We start from the raw sequence: 24,603 nt of genomic DNA on the forward strand, positions 1-24,603 counted from the left end.
TTGAAGTGTTTGCTGCTTGTGACTGCTGAGGAGAAATGTATTGCAAAATCCTCAGATGATCAGCTCACAGGAGCATTTCCAAATACACTGGTACTGAACTGACTACATCTGGTTTAATTTACACTTCCAGCAACCCTGGTACAAAGCTACATGAGGACAAAAATACAATTCTTGACTTAATTTAAGGAGATTTATTTTTTTAAAGTAACTTTAATTAAGTCAAGATAGGAAATTCTTACTCCTAAGTGAATGTTCATGCATAAACTTGCACTGAAGTATGTGCAGCTGTGGAGGAAAAACAGATCCAGTTACTCTTGGAAAATAGCTCAAGACAGTGTCAGAAGCCCACTTCTTGCACCTTTGCTAACAATCTCCATGAGCCTTGCTTTCCTAGTGTAGGAGCAAACTGGGGGAACTCAGTCACTGCGGCATGGGATGGGAGGAGATATTTGAATACAGTGAAGCTGAGCTGTTTCTCTGGCTGCTGTTCTCAGCGTCCCCCCTGCACGCAGCTGAACCTCTCAGTGTGAGCGCTGGGGCACCAGCTCTGTGGGGCTGTTAACTCACAGCGTGGCTCCCATGGTGCTGATTTGCCCTGTCTCAGCTGTCGCCTGGAGCTCATGCAAATTCATGCACCGAATCAGCTGGGATGCCTTTGGGAAACAATTCTTGAGAAACCCTCGCTTGCCAGTAGACTGGATTATCTGAGAAATATCTCCTCAGTTGGCAGCAAAGGGCATGATTTCATCGGCTTAGTGCGATCAGGATGTGTCAGCTTTGAGAGATCTGCTCTGCAAATAAATTACTTAGGCACCAGGAACGAGGCAGGGAAAAGCCAGAGGTCATTGTCCCAAAACATTTGCTCTTCTTACAGTAAATCTCACAAAGAATTGAGTGTTCCAGTCAGGGAGGGACGGATGTGTGTTTGTATTTCTAACACTGTTCTTGCTGCCTGACTACACCCAAGTATGCAAAGTAGCTCAGCAGCATGCTAAAAGAAGGATGAACTGAAAGCTTTGCAAGGATGTCTCTTGCCCTTTGGCCCTTTGGCATGTAGAAGCTCAGGCAGACACTCAGTGAGGCTGAATGAAGGATTAAATGTTTTTGCCAGTACAAACATACATCTCTAAGTCGTTTCTGGCTTGGAGCCCAAGTCATTTTGGCATGACTGAAAACATTACTTACAAATTTACCACTGTGTTTGGAAAGCTGAGAGTTGTAGCTTTTGAGAGGTATTGGCACAGTGCTTAATAACAGCAGAGCCCTTAACAATATGGCAGGATTAGGACTGACAATAACAACAAGCCAGAATAATACTCAATCCACAGGCTTATGTGAGGAAAATTTTAAGTAGCAACTGGTTAAAAGTGCTGCTTACAGAGTCATTTTAAAGCTTGAAGGATGAGAAAAAAATGGATGTTTGCTCCCTGTGCTGGACCCAGCAGCCTCAAGCAGACAGCAGCATGTTCATTCCTTGATGAGCTGATGTGGAAAGTCCTCTGATTTCAGTTTAACTTGGCAGTGATTTAGGTCCTTTCCTTCAAAGCAGAAGAATCAAAGCCATTAATTGGACATCTAAGGTCATGATGCACTCCTCTTTCGATCTGAAACTAGACTTCTGTCCTCACCAAAGCAAATTCCAAGTATTTCCATGACCAACAGAAAGTAGGATATTTAGAAGTTTTCCATGCATGTCTTCTGTTTTGCTTTGTGAACTGACTGCAGGGAGGAGAACCAGTGGTTTCTCTTTTTTTTCTCATGTATTGCCAAAGGGAGGGTTTTGCTCTGCTTTTTGGAAAATGAGGAAATTCTAAAAAATTCACCTTGTCACTGGGTAAAAGAAGACAGGTCCTCTCTCATTTTTATTTTTTTATTGGCTTTACAGTTAAAATATATTGATTTCTGTTGCTTTTGCTAATTGTGCAGTAACTGTATTTGCTACTTCTTTGAAATGTCAGGATGAACACCTGGTTTTGGTGCTCATTAGTAAGCCAAGTTGGGAAGCTCTGAATATTTTGCCTAAACATTAACCCAGCTCTGAATTTGTAACTAATATCAGGAAAATCACTAGGAGAATGTGTAAGCATGTGTAGACTGTGTAACAGCCAAGGTCAATTCTGACATGATAATTTTAGTGTGTTAATTTTATCAATGTGGTTCACAGACAGCTGCTTCCAGTTCATAGGAGAATATTTATATCAATGAGCAGCTTTAAAAGCATGCAACTCAAATAGTTTCATAATGAGTGTACATCAGTGAAATAATTTTGGGAAATCGAAATGTATTTTGGAACTGAGTCATGAGCAAGTGATAAATATGAAACAAACCAAACTGCCTCAAAGTTTTAAGATACCAAAAAAAGATCTTCAGACCTTCAAAAGAGCCACATAAAGAAAGAATCAAAATATTCCATTAGAACAGAGAGAAATACAGCAAAGAGGGAGGTACCAAGAAGCAGTGCAATGCATCAGGAAAGGCTTTCTTCATGCTAAGTGTAATGAAGCACTGAAGCAGGTTACTTAAGGCTGCTGTGGAATTGTCATTGCTGGAATATTTCAAGGATCAAGCTAAACAATTGTTTGCCAAGAAAAGTTTTGGGAGACTACATCCTGCCTTGGATAATCTCTTAGCATGTTTTCTTTGAGTCTGATCAATACGGTGGACAGAAATAAAAATCCTTAAACAAATCTCTCCTAGCTTCCTACACACTGTCCAGAGCTAACTGCTTCCCCTTAGAGGTTTCATAATTGTAAGCCTCTGTCAGGTTTCAATATTGTTTTTGCTTCCCTGGTTTTGGTGTTTCCAACCCAAGCCAGCATTTCAATATTCACTTTTCATCTGACTGCTGCGGTCATGACTGTTACCACAAACTTCAGCCAGCAGATAAAGTCCTGCCAAGGCTTCAGCAACAAATAAACATGGCAATTGAAAACAGCAAATGAGCCTTATGGAAAGAAAAAAGGGAAAAAGAGAAACTAAGCAGGCTGCTGGCTGCTGAAATTTTTCAGAAACTTTATTTCCTGGAGCTGGCATCTTACATCCTGCTGTCCAGCTGACAGGCTCCCAGGCTAGTTCTGGTGCAAGGGAGAGGTGCAAAACTGTCAGGCCATGGCAAGAGCCAAGCAAGGAATGTGGCACGGACAGCTCACCCAGCATGGCCTGGCCTCTACGGAAAATGAACTTGCATGACTAAAAATGTTTTATGTGGTCTCTACTGCAGCCCATTGCTCAGCTCCGAGGGAGAAAGGAGGAACACCTGAGGAGAGCTGGGTAACTCGGTGAGATTGAGGGGATTCATGGGGCCAGAATTGAAGACTTTGAGCGTTCAAGAACTTTAAGCCACTGCCGTACTGCAGGGATCTCCTGTGGTCAGTGGAAACGAGGCACTGCACCCTGGACAAGGGGCACAATGGGCAGAGGGCTTCCTGCTGCACTTGGCCCTGCCCAGCTGCACAGCGCAGGGCTGTCAGCCTTGGGAAGTGCTCACAGGCAGGAGGCACCATGGCTGAGAGATGGCTCTGGGACTGGGAGCTCCCCACTGAAAAGAATGCAGAAGCTTGCTGCCTTTAGAATATAAGCACAGCTCCATGCCATGACCAGCAGAGCTGTGTCCCTTAAGTTTCACAGTGCAGACCCCATCACACCAAGCTACCCTTTGCCTAAAACATCCTAGTTTGCTTCTTCTCAGCCACTGTTCATATTGTCAAGTCTAGCCAGGCCATAAGTTTCTGGTACATACCAGTGCCCAAACTGTGAATTCTCCCTGATCCCAGGAAAAACTGTGGATTTGGGTCAAGTCCTGTGATGGGATTTGTGTCTGAAGTTAAACTAGCCATTCTATTATTTCTATTTCTATTTCATTTTCATATTTCTATTAATCGCAGGCCATGGCCGGCTGTTCATGAATTCTGCACCTGTACACTCTATGTACAGGAGTACGTAGCAGAGACAGCAGAATACCTTACTTGATGTGTCTTTACAGGCACTTTGTAAGCATCACCAATATGACTTTTATAATTATTTTATGATAAACTGTAATGGCAAGAAGCCAGGCATTGCCATGAGTTTCTTGTGATCAAATGGGTACTGGGGAACCAGCACTGGGACACTGAGACAAGTGATTCAGCAAAAGAGCAAACAATGTACAGATGGGCTGCCAGTCTGGATTACACACCAGATCAAACAGGTTTTTGACATCCAGTGTTAGTGCACGAGGAGGAGTAATCCTTATTTTCTGCAGAGTGTCTATTACATATCATACAACCTTAAGGATGTGTTTACTCACTTTTTTCCCTCCTGTTTCTGTGCTATTGCCTGCCTAAAGCCAACACACCCTCATTTTTTTATACATTGCTCAGTGACCTCCTCTGCAGAAGCCTTAACTCCAGCCAGTAAGGAATCCTCTTCTATTTGTTTAAATTCAGGGTGTTTTCCTATAGTTTCTAGTAGTGGAGTCAAGCTCGGACATTTAAAAGATGAAGACAGAGATTTCTTCTGCTGAGTGCTAAAACCAAAAGCACCAAAAAACTTGACATTTCTATGGGCAGGTAACTTGGCAAGTCTGGAGAGAGCAATTGATTTCTTGCATTCAGTTGCTCAGCTGTGTTTTCTATTGCCAGTTTGAGATATTTGTTTCGGTAGTGGCACTACACAATCTCCCATTTCTCCATTCTTTTCACATTAGACCCTCTCTGTGTTGGCCAGCTCAAAATCCTTCTCTACCAGAAAACTGACTCTTTTGGACTCATATGACTCCAAGATACTTGCTTTTTGGAGACACATACTACCCTAAGCAAGGCACAGTTCTCTTACAACTGCAACCCCTGAAGCCACTAGCTGTCACTCCGTACATGAAACTCTAACACTGCAGCTGCAGGGCTTGGAGTGTCAGTTGTGCATAAGGAGTATAACTTAGACATATTTATATGGTTCATTTACTTGTATTCAGATCAGCATCTGTCTTCCACTGCACTTTGTCCTAAACCAGAAGTTTGACTCACAGGGAATTGATAAGAGTCCTTGGTTTAAGAGGAAAGCATGGCTCTATTCCAGATTATGCATCTCCTTCAAAGTCTCTGAACCATACTGGCTTTACTTTCCTAAAACTGCTTGTTTGGGATTACCAGAAACAGTGTTCTGCATGATGAGATCCATGGTCTCTTCCATATTTTGTCCTACAGACTTCAGTCTGTCATAACGAATTGGGGGAGTACATTTTAGGAAATATATAATTGATATACACTGCAAAGGATGTGATTGGGAGATTTCTGGCCTCAAAGACTTTCTAGAGTACAGCTCTTCAAATCCACTTCTGTCGGAGTCTCCCCCAAGTCAGGGTGACCCCAAAAGGTGGAAAAATCTCTGCTCCAACCCATGCCTTCAAAGAAAGACTCAGTAGTCTTCAGTTGTCAGGTCTCAAGGTTGTTTATTGTATGTTTTCTAAAAGATTTTCTCCCTGAGCTGCTGCAGTCTGCTCAGCAGGTCAGCCAGAGGCGCACACTGCACACTCTCTGCACACTCTCCGCCCCTGAGGCTGGTGCTATCTTTTATACTAAAAACCACGTGTACTGTATTTACAATTCTGTACCAATAGCTATCACCTATGTTAGACAGTCAGTTTATATTCTAAACCAGTCTAAAAGTGCCAAAACCACCCAAATCATGGAGGCTAGGAAGAAGAAGGAAGAAAGACAAGGCATGCCCTGATTCCTCCATCTTGGAGCCTCAGACCCCCATGTACAAAATCCAAACCCCACTGTACAGAGGTCAAACCCCCCCCTGTACAGCACTCAAAAACTTTTTGCTTCACCTTGTGACTACTTCTACAACAATACCTAAACTTTTGTGGCTTGTAATTCTTCATACAGAGTTGGTAATTTGCTCCATGGGCTAAGATCGAAACACCGCATGTCTTTGGCTGCATGCCAGGGTCTCAGAGTCCTCTGCCAGGGGCTCGGGCCATCCAGGGCACCCAGAGGGGTGTCCTGGGTTCTGACACACTTCATGCTTTTTCTAGGATAAGATTTATTTTTTTCTTTTTTTGGTGAGTGATAAACTTTGCTTTGAGGGTGCCAGCCTTTGCAAAAACTATCTATGAAAATTATACAAGAACAGGTCAGGTCTATCTTCCAGAGTCACATGCTGTTGTCAAAATCGTCAAAATTAACACTGCAGATGTAAAAAGAGCAGGCTGTCTACTCTGTGAGGCGTGTCAGCTACTCTTATCTCTGCTAGGGATTTGAATTGTTTCTCTACAATTTCTCTATTAACTGGTTTAATTGATAACCAGTTCTGAACAGATGAAATCCCTTTTATGCTCACACTGGGAACACACAGACGAAGAGCCATGCGAACACTTTATTGCATTTTTAGAGTGGGAAACCTGAATAGCAGCAAATATCTGCTATCTTTCATCTGAATACCATATGACCAGGGAATGTTTTCACTAAAATCCAGGATTAAGACTTGTTCCAGGTTAAATCCTGACTACATTGTCCATCCACATCACTGGCAGCACCAGGCTCAGTAAGCCTGGTGGGACTCCAGTTTCTCCTGAATAAGGTGTATTTATATTCTTATTCCAGGTGTTTTTAAGACAGTCTTCTGAGCTCAGAATTGGTTTAGCCTGTCCTGACGGATATTGTCCACAGACACTGTGAATAGGATATAGCTTCTCAGGAGAGCAGGTGTGAGTTTTAGGTCTATCTAAAAGCCTCTTCCAAATCAAACTATTCTTCTATACATTTCCTGGAAAGTCCTTAAAACTTTCCCTCCACTTTGGACAAAGGAGATGTAAAAAGATATAGACATTTTTTTATTAAATGTGATTAAGTGTGATTTTCATTAAATGTGATTTTTCAATTAAATGTGATTAGTAAACACACCCAAAACAAGCATAAGCATTTCCCCTGTATAGAACAAATACTTTACAATTAATCAAGTGTCCCATTCGTGCTTTGTTTCATTTCTGTTTGGAATCCCAGGGATGCTAACAGGGAGTCTCTAGGACAATGTTATTTGAGTATAAGTTGGTGAGTAGCTGTGGAAGTACGTTTCTTAGATACCATTTGTGGAGAAAGTTTAAATTTTACACCACAGGATTTAATACTATTAGCACATCCTGCAGGAAAAGAATAATTTAAAATGCTGATTCCTGCTTAATCAAAGGCACTTATAACTTCTTCTGTGTAATACAAAGTACTGTCCTCACTGTAGATTTACCAAGAATGATTTGGCCTGACCTGAAGAGGTTAACAGAAGAGGATTCCTGTTCAAAGCTGTAGATAAGATTGTCACCTCTTCATGAATTTCAGGTGGTATATAAATTCACAGGTAATGACAGTGTGCAATATAGCAAACTATATTCTGTATTTGACTTCAATAAAAAGCATTTGCTCCTATGTTCACAATAGAAGATGCCTCCTTACAGGTATGAAAATTATTTACTATAGTAAGATTTAAAATTGAATACAATGCTCTGGTTTTTAATCATAATATGTTTTAAAGTATACTGGAACTTTTAGAATTGGGTCTCTATTACATAAATATAAATAAATTTTTCCATCTGTGGGCTCTCCTTTCAAAAGTGTGAGGTAGGTCTCACAGGAAGAAATTAAGACCAAATGTTTGGATTAAGAATTAATTAAGTGAATGAAGGACAAAACCAATAACAAAAAGAAGAAATTACACTTGAGTTTATGCATTTTAAACTCTTCTACTGTTTATTTCAGTTTTCATACAATGGGTAATAAATTTTAAAATCCAGTTGATTTACTGTATGCTTTGCACATAGTACATTTTTATTATTTTTGAAAACAGAAGGAAAAAATCAAGTTTCCTTTTTGATCAGAAACCTTAAAATTCACAATATCTAAAGGACTTTGAAAAATGCTGGAATTTATAAACATTTATAAACAAATTACTTGATAATTGATTTGTTTTCATATTAAATATTTGTTTTCATATTTAATATTTTCATATTAAAAAACAGAAAAATACATAAATACATAAATGCCAGAAAAATTCTTGTGCTGCATTACATGTATATTCATAATGTAGAGGTGCAAAGAGTAACAAGCCAAACAATTGACTAAAATTAACACAGCTAGCAGAATAATGGCAGAAGAACCTGGTGTGGGTTTTGCTGAGTCAGTGCAGATGAGTACATTTAGCATCACCAGACGTTCTGCAATTTCAATTTCTGACATATTACAAAGGGACTGAGTATTGTCAAAGTTACACAATTCCTGATTGGGAAGATTCCTATAGCCAGCTCCCGTTTTCTGCACTTTCAACCACAGCACTCTTCTTTTCAACTGTTCCATTTGCATCACTTGTTTCTTCTAACACCCCCACTAAACTTGACAGAGTTGTGTGAGGATCAAGAAGTTTCACAAGGGGTATGTCCACCTTTCGCTCCTGAAAGACACGGTTCTGAATTGTCATAGCTAACATGGAGTCTATGCCCAAAGACGAAAGAGGCGTATTCATGGTTAGCTCATCTGCGCTCACTCCTGTGAGGTCACTCACCAGTGAGGTGATGTAATCCTCAGATTTGAGAAAGGCAGTCTCTGGGACTTCAGATTCCTCAGACATTTCAATCTTGTTCTTGAAATCTTCTGACATAAGTGATATGAAGCGACTTTTGAGAGAAATAATCTGACTAAAAACATGATGATACAAAGTTTGAAAGTTCAATTTGACCACAGCTTGCTGTGGCTTGTTTATAAGTAAGGTCTTCCTGAGATAGTCATGAATTTCATGCACTTGCAGAATGTCTATGCCCTTGGATTCCAGAATGCTCTGAATGTGGTTTTGGTTGAGCAGAATGCCAAGGTTCAAAGCACCCCAGTTAATGGCCTGGCCTGAAAGCCCACAGTTCCTCCTGTAGAGACAGAAGACATCCAGGAAAGAGTTTGCAGCTGCATAGTTTGTCTGGGTGGTATTGCCCAGAAAGGAAGTAACAGAGGAGTAGCACACAAAGTAGTCAAGCTCCTGGTCTTTGGTAGCCCAGTGAAGATTTAGGGTCCCTGCTACTTTTGGGCTCAGCACTTTGTGGAAGTCAGCCAGCTTCAGCACTTCAAGGTGGCCGTCGTGTAAAGCAACAGCACTTTGGAACACCCCTTTGATCGGACTCCCCACAAAGGTGTTGGCAATGGACTGGAAAGCTTTCTTAACATCACTGGTTGAAGCCACATCACACTGCACAGACACTACTTTGCTCCCTTTGTACTGCTGCTGCAAAGCCTTTAATTCTTCTTGCTTCTCACTGCTGGGAATTCTCCTGGACAGAATTGCAATACACCCTCCGCCGTTCTCAGCTATGAATTTCACCGTTTCAAAGCCAAGTCCAGTGAGCCCCCCAGCTATCACATAAACAGCATTCTGCTTGAACAGCTGCTTCTGGGGCTCGTACAATGGGATGTCTGAAAGCACACTGATGTCCTTCTGCCTTCTCAGGACAGCAAGGGGGACAGAAGTGCAGGTGAAATAGGACGTCACAGAATTTAGCCCTTCAAAGTTCTCAGTCTGCTGAAAAACAGAACCTGAAAGATTTCTAAACCGTTTCATATCCATGGAACTGATCCAGGCATGTACGGTCTTCTGCACTTCCTTTAGAGGTGCTTTCCGGAAAAGGCTGGCAACGGCAAGGATATGAAAGCCGATGTTTTCATGATCAATTTCACTGACATTCTGGATACATTCTGACTGTTGACTGCCACACACGATCACCACATCTTTAAGAAAGGACATGTGGGCCAGGTCCTCCTGAGACAGTCTGTTGACTGGAGGAAGAATAACAAGGGCACTGCACAGGTTGATGTACTGGAACATGTTAGGAGTGGGCTTTGCAAGGACTTTTCTCCAACCCATCTCTTCTGCTGCTACGGAAAGAACGTGGCACAAAACTGAGGCTGGCTCTGTAGTAATAATACCCAATGTTCTGCCATGTTTCCCTTTGGGTAACCTCTGAGTGAAGATTTCCCATGCAATGATGAAGTATGACACACAAGGGACATTCTGGAGGAATGGGAATTTCCTTGCATGGAAACAAACTGTTCCTGGAATCTGAACTCTGGATGATGCAGCAGTGGGATAACAGGAAACCACATGATCTCCCACTTTCACTTTTTTCACATCACTGCCTGTTGCAGTGACTGTGCCACTGAAATCAAGAGCTAGAAGTCTGTGTTTCTCTCCTGCCTGGGAGTTCCAATACAGTGTATTACCAAAGTTGCAGCTAGAAACACTAATGGGAGAATAATCTTCTGAGTGCAAACAAATCTTATCCACTTGAATTTCAACACTCTGTTTGTCAAGCAGAGTAGCAGTGCCGGTGGATAATTCCCCAGACAAGTCTTTTGCTGTGTATGGATCAGAAGTGTACAAAGTGAATGATTGTGATTTCTGGAGTGATCTTACGGGTTGTATGTAATCTACATCTACAAAAGGTGTGCGTCTGATTTCGGCCACATAAATTCTTCCCTGGCTGATGCAGACTTCTGGATAGTCCCCACTTTTGTACTTGACAAGAACATCTGCTAACACTGAGATGTCCAGGGAAGTGGAGGAGCTGAGGTCAATCAACTGAAATGTGATTTCTGGAACTTCAACAATACAAGTTCTGGTCATGCCATACAATGCAAACCCACAGTTAACGTGGTCCACATATCTCTCTGTTGTTCTGTAGGTGATCACTCTGACGGAACAGCGAGACCTCTTCTCTCTTAGTGCCACCACTACCTGGCGATAGGCTTCGCAGCACTTTGCCAGCTGATCTACTGCTTTGCCGGGGGAATCTTCATTTACCTTTTGGATTCCCCACAGGAAGAGAACTTCATCATAATCCTTAACCTCTGCCCTCATTTTATTCTGTGTATCGCCTTCCATGAGGCATTCCCAGCCTTCATACATAACGTATCTCGAAGTCGGATGCAAGTATTTTTTGAGCTGCTCAGCTATCCCAAGTTTGTCTGCAAACACAAGGACTCTGGGCTTAAACCCCAGATGTCCAATTGTCTGTGAAAGAGAGACTTCTTTCCATTTGTTTTCAAACAGAAACTCATTGTCTCTGGAAGACGATTCCTTCATGAAAGTGATGGCAACGCGCTTGAGCTCAGCCAAAACGGAGCCGTGTTTGTCCACAAAGCATCCACAGACCTCAAGGCAGTTCCCGGTGGATTTGCTCATTCTCATGTATATCATCATTTCCTCCTGCAACGGGCGGAGCACCACCAGGCTGCCTATCCCTGAAGGAAAGCCTGCTCTGGAGTGGAGTGTCCTTGAGGTCAGCACAGCCGTCATCTGCAGAAAACAGTCGAGCAGCACTGGGTGGATACAGTAGCTGTACATGTCTCTGGCGGTCTCCTCATTCACCTTTATGCTTGTTATAGCTTCCTTTAGCTCCTGGCAATAATGCACATCACTGAGCTGCCTGAATACGGAGCCATACTGAAAGCCAACCTGAGACAGTGCTTCATAAAGCTCCTCTCTGCTAATCACTGACTTGCATCTTCGATAGATGGCTTGGAAGGAGATGCTGCTTTCTTCCACCACCTCTTCAAGCCCCTTTGCCACTTGGCCAGCAGCATAGACTGCATTGGAGGAAGAGAGAACCTCAAAGGTTGTCATGGCTTTTTGCGGACTCAGCTTGATACTCAGCACTTGCGAATTCTGTGTAAGAACACACGGTGCAGAAAAACTGATACTCAGCTGGCAAGTGCTCAGAGGCACTTTAGGTTCTGAGCTGCTCATCACAGAGGCCAGACCAAGCTCCACATAGAAAGCACCAGGGACTAAGGCCACCCCATTGTTCTTGTGCTCATATAAGTATGGTGTTGTTTCCTGGGACACCAGGCAGCCAAAGTCCAAGTTGTCACTGTTTATGCCATAAATCAAAGGATGACTGGCACTGACACCTCTTTGGTTTGCTTGTTGATGGATATCCAGGCAGTTCATGAGTTTTTGGCGATCAAATTGATATCGTGGAATGGCCACGGGAACACTTTGATACCCATCATAAAAGTGCTGCCAGTTGGGATTAAATCCCAGTTCAAACAGATTTCCTACCAGGCTGAAGAGCGTCTGATATTCTGCATCTGTTTGCAAAGAGGACAGCACCTTTGTGCCTTTCCCTAGTGTTTCTTTTATGCTTCGCTGCAGTGCTCGGTGAGGACTTATTTCCACAAACACCACGTTTTCCCTGCCTCCGGCTGCAGTTTGGATGGCTTGTGTGAAAGCAACAGGCTCACGAGTATGCTGCGCCCAGAATTTGCCCCGAGCAAAGTCATTTTCAGATGCAGCCGCCCCAGTCAGTGTTGAAATGACTTCAATTCCCCCCTTCTGCTTTTCTAAAGGCTCTATCTCCTTCTCCAGCTCCCCGAGTATCATATCCATGCTGGGGCTGTGGTACGCTGCTGGAACATTTAATACATGAAGAAAGATGTTTCTCTGTCTGAAAGCTTCAGCTAACTCTCTCTGGACAGCTTCCACAGCCTCTACACTCCCAGACAAGGTGCAGGAAATGGGGCTGTTGAAGGCAGCGATGCACACCTTTCCTGAGTAGGGATGCAGGCGTTCAGCAATCTCTTCAACGGGGATGTTCCCAACCACCAGCATTCTGCCGCTAGGAGTCTTTGCCTGCAGCCTGCTCCGGTGATAAATCACTTTGACTGCATCTGCCAGGGAAAGGTACCCAGCAATGTGTGCAGCAGCAACTTCCCCCACCGAGTGGCCAACAACAGCAACGGGCTTAATACCCCAGTGCTTCAGGAGGGAAGCTACAGCAACCTGCAGGGCAAACAGCAAGGGCTGAGAAAACTCTGGATTCAACAAGTCCTTTGGGCTATGATTTCTTGCCGGCAGGAGGCTGATGGCAGCGTGCTGCTGGAAAAGGTCTTCTATTTCCTTACACTTGTCTCGGAACACCGGCTCTGAGCTCAGCAGTGCCTCACTGAACTCCTTCAGCGTTACGCCGTTGCCGCAGAACACAAACACCAGCTGTGGTTCCGCTTTGGACATGGCAGGTTCCGTGCTCGCTGCCAGCTTCAGCTCTTGCTGCAAGTGTTGGAGGGAATTTGTGACAAATGCTTTTCGGTACCTGTAGCTGGCGTGGCTTCTTCTGCAGGCAGAGGTATAGGCCAGGCTTGGGAGAGTTACGGAGCTCCTTGTGCTCAGCTGCTCAGCTGTGTCGGCCATTGTCATCTGAAGGGATCTAGGGGATGCTGCTGACAGCAGAACTAATTCCAGGGGCTTCTTAAAGGCAGGAAGAGGCCCTGGCTGCTTCATCTGCCTGACTACAACATGAGCATTGGTTCCTCCAAATCCAAAGCAGTTGATGCCAGCTACTCTTCCATACTCACTGGATTCTTCCCAGGGCTCTACAGCTGTGGCAACAGCAAGGTTTAATTTCTCTGTATCAATGCTGCTCATCTCCTTTGAGTAATGCAAGGACGGAACAATCTTTCCATGATGCATCATCAGGAGCACTTTGATTAACCCGGCTGCTCCAGCAGCTGATTCAGTGTGTCCAATGTTTCCTTTCACTGAGCCGATTTTCAGAATGGAAACTTGGGAAGACCTGTTCTTGCTAATGACACTACCCAGGCTCTCAGCTTCTGTAGGATCTCCAGCAGCAGTTCCTGTGCCGTGGGCTTCAATGTACTGCACAATTGAGGGATCAACACGGCTTTCGTAAATGCTGCGCAGTAACTTCTCTTGCTCTATTTGAGACGGTCTCGTGATTGGAGTTGTGGATCTGCCATTCTGATTGACTGCACTGATGTTTATCACACCCCAGATTTTGCTGTAGTCTTCCTTTGCCTGTTCCATGGAAAAGTGTAGTTTTCTTTAATATTACTAGTAGTCTATGGCTGAAGATGTTAACCATGAACCTTACAAGCCTGGTGCAGCCCACAGACTGGGCTGCAGACTACCCATTCCTTATCCTCCATGTTGGGGGTGAGGTAATGGCAGCACATTGTCTGAGAGCAATCAAGAAAGATTTTGTGTTTGGGACTTTTGCTAAGGAAATCTGATGCACTAGTTATTTTCTCCTCCACACTTCCAATTCAAAGCAACAATATTGAATAAAAAATATTGAAAACAGCAATAGTTTGAAGCATCAATATAGAAAGAAACAGATGGACTGAGTCTACTAAGACATGTCTCTGCAGCTGGTGTCACCACCAAGATTTTGGGGCTTTTGGCAATGGTATGGTCTTTGTAGAGCCAGGCATGCTGGCATCAGATGGGGCTCTGAGTAAGAAAGTAGAGTCTTTGCATGGGAACCAGCAAGACTCCTTGGAGAGCTTTAAACTAGTTATGATGTGGGAGGGCAGTAATATCAGCCTTGTCCCTAACAAACTGGGTAATAGTATGAAAAAGTTAGAGGGTACTTCTGAGACCCCTCTGGAGGTGACTCTGAGATGTAGCAGCCACACTGGAGCACACCAGCAGTCTTACAGAGACAAGCAAGAGGCTCCTGAGATAATAGAAGCCGACAGGGAAATATCCGAGAAACACCTTAGTACCAAAAGAAGGCTTATGAGGGTGCTTGAGTTGATCAAGCACCTACAGTCGAAGACACAACTACTAGACAGGACTATGGGACATCCCTTCACACCCCCACTGGAATGTTGTCACCATAAGATACTTCTATTCAGTGCTGTATGCCTCTGCACACAGTATGGTGAACAAACAGGAGGAACTAGAGATCTCCATGCAGCCACTGGGCTTTGATCTCATTGCAATTATGAACATGGTGGGATAGCTCCTGTGATTGCAGTGTTGTCATGAAGGGCCACAGGCTGTTTAGGAGAGACAGTCCACGAAGGTGCAGTGGTGAAGTTGCCCTCAATGGGAAGCAACACTTGGAGTGTGCCGAGCTCTGCCCTGGTGAGGATAAAAGGGCGGACTAGTAAGGGTGACACCATTGTGGGTGTTCGCTACAGGCCGCCTGATCAGAAGGAGGGAGTGGATGAGGCCTTCTACAGGCAGCTGGAAGCAGCCCCACAGCCACAGGCCCTGGCTCTTGGGGGGCTTTAACTACCCTGACATCTTCTGGAGAAGCAAAACAGCAAAGCACAAGCAGTGCCGGAGGTTCCTGGAAAGCCTTGATGACAACTTCCTGTCCCAGGTAGTGAAGGATCCCACAAGGAATGCTGGGCTGCCCGACCTTATACTAACAAACAGGGAAGGCCTGTTGGGCATGCGACGGTTGGGGCAGCCTTGGCTGCAGTGACCACGAGCCTGTAGAGCTCAGTATTGAAGGAAGAAGTAGCAGGACAGAGAGTAAGATTTCAAACAGGGACTCCAGGAGAGCTAACTTTAGCATCTTTAGGGATCTTCTTGGAAGAATCCCATGGGAGAAGGCTCTGAAGGGAAGAGGGGTCCAAGAGAGTAGGCTGACATTCAAGGCTCACTTACTATAGGCTCAAAGACAGTGCATCCCCATAAGAAAGGAAGTAGGTAAAGTGGACAACAAACCTCTGTGGATGAATAAAGAAAAGAAGTCCTATCATTACTCAAATATAAGCCAGAAATATACAGGAGATGGAAGCAGGATCAGGCCACTCAGAGTGAATGCAGAAAGGTTATCAGAGTAAGCAGAAATGAGACTAGAAAGGCCAAGGCACATCTGGAATTAAATCTGGCGAAAGTTTTTCAGGATAACAAAAAGGGCTTTTTCAAATCCATCACAACAAAAGGAAAATTAAGAATTAATTTTAACACTAAAGGACTCCTAGGTCCATTACTAAATGGAGGGGGGAACCTGGGGATGCAGAGAAGGCAGTGTTATTGAATGCCTTCTTTGCACCTGTCTTTACTGATAAGACCAGCCCTCAGGGATTTCTGACCCAGGAGACCAGGTTAAAGGAATGCTGAAAGGAAGACCTTCCCTTGCCCAAGTAGGATTGGGTCAGAGAATCCCTAAATGAACTCAATATCCACAAGTCCAGGGGCCCTGACAGGATGCATCCATGAGGTCTGAGAGAGCAGGGGGACAACATAGCAAGGCTGCTCACAATCATCTTTGAAAGGTTGTGGCGATCATGAGACATGCCTGAGGACTGGAAGAAACCAAATGTCACCCCAAGCTTCAAAAATGGCAAGAAGGAGGACCAAGGAACTACCAATCAGTCAGCCTCTCCTCAATCCCTGGAAAAGTGATGTACCACGTCATTCTGGAGGCCATCTCTGTCCACAAGGAAGATAAGGTGATCAGGAGTGGTCAAGGATTCCTTGGAGGTAAATCATGGATTCCTTAAAAGTAAATCATGTTTGACCAACGTGATGGATTTCTGTGATGAAACCACCTCCTGGATGAGTGAGGGGAGAGCAATGGATATTGTCTACTTCAAGTTTATCAAGTCTTTTGTCACTGTCTCTCACAATATCCTCATAGAAAAACTCAGGAAGTGTGGACTGCATGAGTGGAAAGAGAGGTGTATTGAGAACTGGCTGAATGGCAGGTCCCAAAGGGTGATAATCAGTGGCACAGGGTCTAGTTGGAGATTTGTCACTAGTGGTATCCCCTGGGCCCATATTTTTTAGTTTACTCATCAAGGTTTGGATGAAGGTGCAGAGCTTCCTCAGCAAGTTCACTGTCAACACAAAGCTGGCAGGAGGTGGCCCCTACCCCAGAGGGCTGTGCAGCCCTTCAGAGGGACCTCGACAGGTCACAGAGATGGACAGAGAAGAACTGTCTGAAATTTGACAAGGGCAATTGCAGGGTCCTGCACCAGGGGAGGAATAACCCCCTGCACCAGGACAGGTTGGGAGTCAACCTGCTGGAAAGCAACTCTGTGGAGATGGACCTAGGGGTCCTGGAGGACATCAAGTTGTCCATGAGCCAGCAGTGAGGGTCCAAGAAGGCCGATGGAATCCTCAGCTGTATTAGGAAAAGCATTGCCAACAGGTTGAGGGAGGTGATCCTGCCCCTCTACTCAGCCCTGGTGAGGCCACAGCAGGAATGCTGTGTCCAGTTCTGGGCTCCTCATTACAAGAAAGACATGGAGCTAATGGAGTGGGTCCAGAGGAGAGCTATGAAGATGATGAAGGAATTGGAACATCTCTTTTATGAGGAAAGGCTGAGGGAGCTGGGCCTTTTCAGCCTTGAGAAGAGATGACTGAGAAGGGGCCTCATCAGTGTCTGTCAGTATCTGAAGGGAGGGTGTGAAGAAGAAGGAACCAGGCCCCTGGTAGTGCCAAGCAACAGGACAAGAGGCAATGGGCTGAAACTGATGCACGGGAAGTTCCATCTGAATATGAGGAAGAAATTCTTCACTGATCAGGTGACCAATCACTAAAACAGGTTGCTCAAAGAGGGAATGGAGACTGAATGTGTCAAGAATCATCAGGACACAATCGTGTAAAACTTGATCTAAGACGACCCAGCTTGAGCAAGGAGTTTGGACCAGAAAATTCACTGAGGCCCCTTCCAACCTGATTCTGTGGTAATCTCATGCTTTTTCTGTAAAGGAGACAACAAAACAACACAAAACAGCCAAGAACAACCAGAACATGATGCTAAATTTTAAATGCAAGATCCTTTCCCTATCTTAGGGAAAGTTGATAAATTCTAAAGAAATGCTTCATTAATCTTAAACTTGAATTGGAAAAACTTCTCTGGAATAGTCACTACTAGAGCTGAAGACACAAGATTCAGGCAAGCAACCAGTCTTATTTCAGACTGCTTCACAAGCAATCTTACCTTTTTCAGTGGTTTGAGGAAAACAACACCACAGCCTTCTCCCCTTCCATAGCCATCTGCTTTTTTGGAGAAGGGTTTGCTTATGCCCTCTGGAGAGATCATTTTGGCTTTACTGAGAGATACAAAGGTGCGGGGATCGATGATGCAGTTCACCCCACCACAGATTGCTGCCTCACAGTCTCCTGGAGTCAAACAGAAACATATTTCATGTTGAGATGGCCCTGGTGACAGACAGAAACAGTAGGAATTCTGATTTCATTGTCCAGCACCTCTTCAGTCCCATTACCTGATTTAATGGCTCGCAAGGCGTAGTGCAGAGCAAAAAGAAAAGACGAACACGCGGTGTCGACAGTCAGAGACGGTCCAGTCAGATTAAATGTGAAAGACACCCTGTTGGCAGCAATGCTCATTGCTGTTCCAGTACCATCATAATGATTTATTTCACTCACAGCTCTGCTGGTTATGATTTCATAGTCTCGATTCATGAGACCTGGAAAACATCAGATACATGTCAACTTAACCCAAGCCAACAATAGGCATGTACAGCTCAAAACCTGATGGTGTCCTTTGGTTTTCAGTGTTAAGATGAAACCATATGCCATCAGGGCTCCTGTCATGAAGCTTTGCTCCAACCCAAGTCAAAGGGAGAAGCCACAGCAATTTCCCCTAAACTCAGCATACACAAACATAGCTAACACTGGAAATTCCTACCTGCCCAAGAAATGAAGGAAATTCCTACCTGCCCAGGAAATGCCCTTTCTGATGGCTCAGCTCACTGTATGATGCAGCTAAGTTCTCTGTAGTCTGCTTAGATGCCTGCATCTCACTTTGAGACTGAGGTACACTTTTGAGACTCAGGTTCTTTTAGTTTAGCTATTACAATATTTATCAACAAGTTACAAAGAGGGTAGTTCAGACAGAAATGTACAAGACACTAGGTTCAGTTCCTCAGATGTACCAAGTCAAAGGTCACAGCACAAACTACATCCAATACTTTGTATTTATTTTTTTTTTCCCACACTTGCAAGCAATAAGAAATAGTAAAGAAGAGCAGGGCCTGTGAGAGCAGTCATGTCCTCTTTCTGGGAACACTACGCTTGAAATATAGTGACTCCCCTAGTCCATGAGCATATGTGGAAAGTGCAAGTAGCTCTATTCAGAGAGCAAGGAATAGTGCCCTCAATGAAGAAGAGCATCTCTCAGACTAAAAGACAATTTAAAGCATTTCCCCTATATCAGCCAAACTTCCCCAGAAAACTTTTTTTTAAAGAGACACAGATTACACCAGCAATAATGTGCTGATATTCTACTATTGTCTTTTAAATATCTTTCAACAGCATCTGCTAGCATCTCCTCTGTAACTTTTTGGGTACTGACAAAGGCAGTTGGACAAGAGGATTTCTGCTGCTTTAAAAGGAGATTAATCCCCAGAACACCAAAATTATACTGGAAAAGAGCATACTGGGGGAAAAGCGTAGACCTGTGTAGAAGCCCAGAAGATAAGGGGCTAATGTGTGCGAGTACAACAACTAGTGCCAGATAGCCAGGGAGCCAACCAAGGATTGTCAGTAATAACCAAGAATTGTTATAAAAAACAACATGAGACAGGATCATGGGGAGGTGGGGCAGCACTTCTCTGGGATAAACATCCCTGCTCTGCTCCACAGAGACACAATCACAAAATCACAGAATCAACTCGGTTGGAAAAGACCACTGAGATTGAGTTCACTGCATGGTGAAACACCACCATGATGACAAGACCATGGCACTAAAAGACACATCTAGTCTTTCCTCAAACACTTCCAAGAACAGTGACTCCACCCTCTCCCTGGGCAGCTGATTCCCATATCCAATCACCCCTTATGTGAGGAATTTCTCCCTAACGTCCAATCAAAACCTCCCCTGGCACAGCCTGAGGCCATGTCCTTTCATCCTGTCTCTGGCTGCCTGTGAAAGAGGTTGATCCCCGCATTGCCACACCCTCCTTTCAGGCATTTGTAGAGGGAAATAAAATCACCCCTGAGCCTCCTCTTCTCAGGCTATACAACCCCAGCTCCCTCAGCTGTTCCTCACAGGACTTGTGTTCCAGACCCTTCCCCAGCTCTGCTGCCTTTCTCTGGACTTACTCCAGCACCTCAATGTCCTTCCTGAATTGAGGGGCACAGAAGTGTACACAGGACTTGACTTGTGGTCTCACCAGTGCCATACACAGTTGGAAGAATCACTGCCCTGCTCCTGTGGTGACACTATTGCTGGTACAGGCCAGGATGGCACTGGCCTTCTTGGTCACCTGGGCACACACTGGCTCATGTTCAGCTGCTGACCACCAGCACTACCAGGTCCTTTTCTGCTGGGCCACTTTCCTACCACTCTACCCCCACCAACAAACAATGGACAGCACCAGCACAGAAGCAGGAATGAAATATTGACCCAAGGTCCGTCTGGGGAGGATCAAGACCACCCAAGAACCAAGACCTCCAAAAATGTCCAAAAGAAGGAACTGGACGTGATAACTAATTTTCATAGAAAGAGAGAAACCTGTCTTCAGGGCAGGGAAACCTATCTATAAAAAGGTACCCTCAACAAATCTGGGGGGTCCTCCAAGACCCTGGACATCCCATTGACCAGACCAACACTGGAACAAGGACTGGCAATCTCTTTTTCTCTCTTTTACTCTCTTTCATTCTCTCTTCTTCTCTTTCTCTCTCCCTTTCTTAAATTCATCTCCTCCTTTCCCTCTTTTCTTCCACCCTACACCTTTATCCACATCCCACTGCCACGTGCTGATGTAACAGGTCAGGGACCAACATTCCAGTTTCCATGCCAAGTGTGTAATTTACTAAGAAAACATTTCCTGCAGACCTGAGAAATTACATATATTGGGTGCTCCCTTCCCCTTAAGGGTGGAACATCATGGCCTGGCTTGAGACTATCTTTCCTAAGAAGGGTTGGGTTGCAAATGCAGTTTCCTGCTTCCCTTCAGTGCCTGAACACAGGAAGAAGAGCACCAAAAAGAGATACAGGAATTGTACCATGACCTTCATGACCTAGCCTAGGTAATTCTTACCAAAGTAACCACTAGTGCCATAGCACAGTAGCCTTAGATCTCCAGTCTAGATCCAGCCTAGATCCAATGCTAGATACAATATTGAAAGGCTATGAAGGGTTGCCCCAATCTTTGTGAGGTTCAAACTCACTTTCTTTGCCATGAAATTGTCATCTTACCAATAAAAACACCTGTTTTGGAGCCACTGATAGATTCCACAGGAACTCCTGCATCCTCCAGGGCTTTGTATGTGCACTCTATCAGTAATTTCTGTTGCGGATCCATGCGTTCTGCTTCCATATTATTAATCCCAAACAGGTGGTTGTCAAATGAATTAAATCTGAAATACACAGACCAGAATGAAAAATGACATATGTATATAAGAGCCATTTACTTCTAGACTCACAGTAATCATCTTTTGCAACTTCATGAAAAGCTGAGCAGTAACTGGTGTTTAGGCCACAGTTCCCATTCATGAAATTCAAAAGAAAATGTTTATAAGCCAAAGATGTTTCATGTCCCACCACAAAACATGCCAAATGCTTCTGCATTTCAGAGTTAAGAGTCCACTCCTACCCATTTCCATTCTCATGGTTATTGCACTACTACCAACTGGATTCCTTAAACTATGAAATGTGCAGAATGAGACTCCCTCTGCAGTAATGAGGTCATAGCTTCAATAAGTTACAAACAAAATGAGAATCTCTCCTCACTGCAAAGAACCCCTCACAAAACCTTGTTTTCTACATTATTTTAAGCCAATACAGACCAGTGCTCTAAATTTAAAAACCAAAAATAGAGGATTGGTTCAGGTGTTTTCAACAGATACCCATGCTTCTCTAAAAATACATTCAAAATGCTTTCTGTATGTGCATGCATATGCTTGTCTCTAAAAGCATATTCAAAATAGGCCCATGCTTACAAAAGACCAAGTGCAACTTTAATCTTGCATCCCAAGATCAGATTTACATGGCCTTCTATCATTTCTTGATTTCAGAGCAGGATTCAATATCTAACATGAGATTAAGCACTAAAGTAATTGTGGGTCCTATGGTTCAAGCCTGCCAAGTATAATTTTCAGGAGGCAACAAGATTTCTTCTGTGCATGTCAACTTCTCCTTTGAATGAAGCTCTACCTCTAGCTTGAGGATTTTAGGTGAATGTGGAATTCAAATAAAAGACACTTACTTTGCCCTTACTGTAATTTGCTATTCTTCACCCTATCACAGCCCCTGAGCAGCTGTACCCATAGCCTAGTACTACAAAAGTCAGTGGTGCAGCAGGGTAACAGACTCACTCATCGAGAAGAGCAGCTCGTGTTGTACATATTTTTCCTGGCTTGTTACCATCTGCATCATACCACTCCTTGACATTAAATCTCTCGGGGGGGATTTCTACGGTGCAGTTTTTGCCTTCCTCCAGGACTTTCCAGAAATTGTCAATTCCTTCTCCTGTTGTACAAAGTTTTTAAAACAGATTAAATGATGTGCTCCCCCTCCCCATGCAGACTCAGAAATGCACAATCAGCAACAAGCACCTCCCACCTCTAAACCTAGGCTGCTCAAGCAGACTTGCCACAGAAAGAAGTGATCATTCTTTGGAGAGAGGAAAATGAAAAAGCATGACTGATCCCCTCACTGCTTGTCTAAAAGCAAAGGAACCCCACCAAATCCTTAACTACCTTCTCTCCCCATTTCCCTGCCATCTCACTGCATCCACTCCACCCACTGTAATAAAGCCAGAAGCTTTCTTTCAGCAAAACCCAACCTGTTCATACTACAGGCATTGCTGACAAGAATGCCCAGCCCTTCATCTGCCCCGTTCCTATGGATGCAGAGTCCTGTAGCACTACACAATCACCCAGCCAGTGAACACACAGAAAGGTCAAATCATCCCAGACCCATCCAGCTCACTTGTATGAGTTTCATGTGCAGCTCAATGCCCTGCCCACAGCCAGCACTGCAGCTTCTTTTGTCTGTCTGTCTGTCTATCAGCAGACAAGTTTACATTAAATAGTTTCCACCACAGCACAACCTTTCAAAAAGATCCCACAAGCAGCAAAGCAACAAATTCAACTGAGGTACAAGCCAACAACTGTTGGTTTCCTCCATTTCAACATTAATAAAAGACTCTGCTTTTCAGTGCTCACTCACAGCCTGCTTTGCTTTTACCCCAAAGTTACCTCCGGGAAAGTTGCATCCTATTCCAACAATAGCAACTTCATCTGCAGTCTCCATCTCCATCTCCTGGGCTGCACAAGACAGAAGCACTGTCAGTCCAGTCCAACAATCATGCATTTACCCTTGAATAAATATTAGGTGAAAATGTGAACTACCCACAAACACAGAAACTTGTTCCAAACTTTGTTAATCTGGAATCATCTGTTGCTGGTTATGATGACAAATGACACTGCCCACAAGTGATAGAGCTCTGTACTATATTCTTCCTCTTGTCTCTACTGCCAGAGGGAATTCCCCACTTAATTCCCCAAACTCTCTCATGCACAGACACTTCCTTTTTACTGTTTAACCTCTGCTAAAAGAAAACTGAATCTTTTCAACAAATCAGATGGCAAAGACAAGAATTCTCTTTGGGGTCAAATCAAATACCCCAGGATAGAATTGACTGATGATTTTTTTTTCCTTGATTCTAAGAAAGAACTTGCCAGATGAGAATCAATTCAATTGAACTAATTAGAACTCACTAGGATGCCACACTCTAAGCCCTGCACTTCTCCTGGACTTCCTTCCATCCACAAAGAGGAGAAGACTCCTCTAGAAAGGTTTTGTGGGGATTCTTGGCAGTGGGAAGAGTTTTCCATCCCACAGATTGCACAGCAGGTCCCAAAGAGCCTTTCTCAGTCACTGACTGACAGTAGTGAAGCAGAGATGAGGCTGTTTCACAGCTCCACACATCACTCAGAGTTATAATTTCTTGGAGGTTTTCTTTGAAAGGTGAAATGAGGAATAACTGCTCAGATTCATACTTTGAAAAATTTACTTCTAGGTTCCATTAGCTAAGACAGATAAAGTTAAAAGCCCACCTAGCAAAAATATGGAGATGAGAATCCGGCTTTCTAGGAGTAAATTCTATTTTACAAATAATGTAAATTCAAAATTGACACAAGAATTGTTTCCTTTACATTCTTTCCAAATTGTTTATGATTTCTATGTTTCTATGATTTTTTATTTTAAGGTAACTGCTAAACTAAAGCTGCAAATCCATCTAAATACTTTTATCACAAAGGTACTTTTAAGCATTTTTCCTAAGTTAGCATTTAAATAGCAAGTAATAGAAAATTAAGGACCTTTCAATTACAACATAGAACATAGAGCTATCCTGTGATCTATGTAACTCTTACCTTATATCATACCAGTGGGGTGGAGAAATAAGCTGAGTCTGTGGAAGTCATTTATGTAGAATTCTGTGTGGTTTCTTATTGAAATACACACGCTAAATCATGGGGAAAATGCAAATGTGATTAATCAGTGACCTGACTAAAGTTCAAAACTACTTCCTTGATGCTCTAAATTTCTTGAAGTCAGCAAGGACAAGAGTATTATTCATCATCTTACAGTTAGCAAATAATAAACCGAAGTTATGTTTTAACAAACCATAGATTCATAGAATTGTTTGCATTGTAAGGGACCCTGAAGATCCTCTACATTCAGCCTCCCTGCCATGGACAGTGCATATTTACACTAGAAAGGTTGCTCAAAACCCCATACAGTCTGACTTCCAGGGATGGAGTATCCACAAATTCTCTGGGCAACTTGGAAAGAATTTCTTCCTAATACCTAATTTACACCTATTCTCTTTCACTTTCAATCCACTCCCCTTGCCT

At 43.6% G+C, this 24,603-nt stretch overlaps 1 protein-coding gene across 1 annotated transcript; it reads right to left on the reverse strand.

The window, feature by feature from the left end:
- Window positions 1–8,229: 8,229 nt before the first annotated feature.
- LOC119698210 (mycocerosic acid synthase-like) lies at window positions 8,230–24,197 on the reverse strand. Its single transcript, XM_038129872.1, has 7 exons — window positions 24,121–24,197; window positions 22,942–23,010; window positions 22,057–22,210; window positions 20,939–21,099; window positions 18,000–18,203; window positions 17,714–17,895; window positions 8,230–13,821 (listed from the first exon to the last, which is right to left on the reverse strand). The coding sequence occupies exons 2-7, from the start codon at window positions 23,000–23,002 to the stop codon at window positions 8,263–8,265; spliced, it is 6,321 nt and encodes a 2,106-aa protein (XP_037985800.1). The 5' UTR covers window positions 23,003–23,010; window positions 24,121–24,197; the 3' UTR covers window positions 8,230–8,262.
- Between the last annotated feature and the right edge of the window lie 406 nt (window positions 24,198–24,603).

This window comes from Motacilla alba, chromosome 2 (genome assembly GCF_015832195.1).
Source record: "Motacilla alba alba isolate MOTALB_02 chromosome 2, Motacilla_alba_V1.0_pri, whole genome shotgun sequence".
Classification (NCBI taxonomy): domain Eukaryota; kingdom Metazoa; phylum Chordata; class Aves; order Passeriformes; family Motacillidae; genus Motacilla; species Motacilla alba.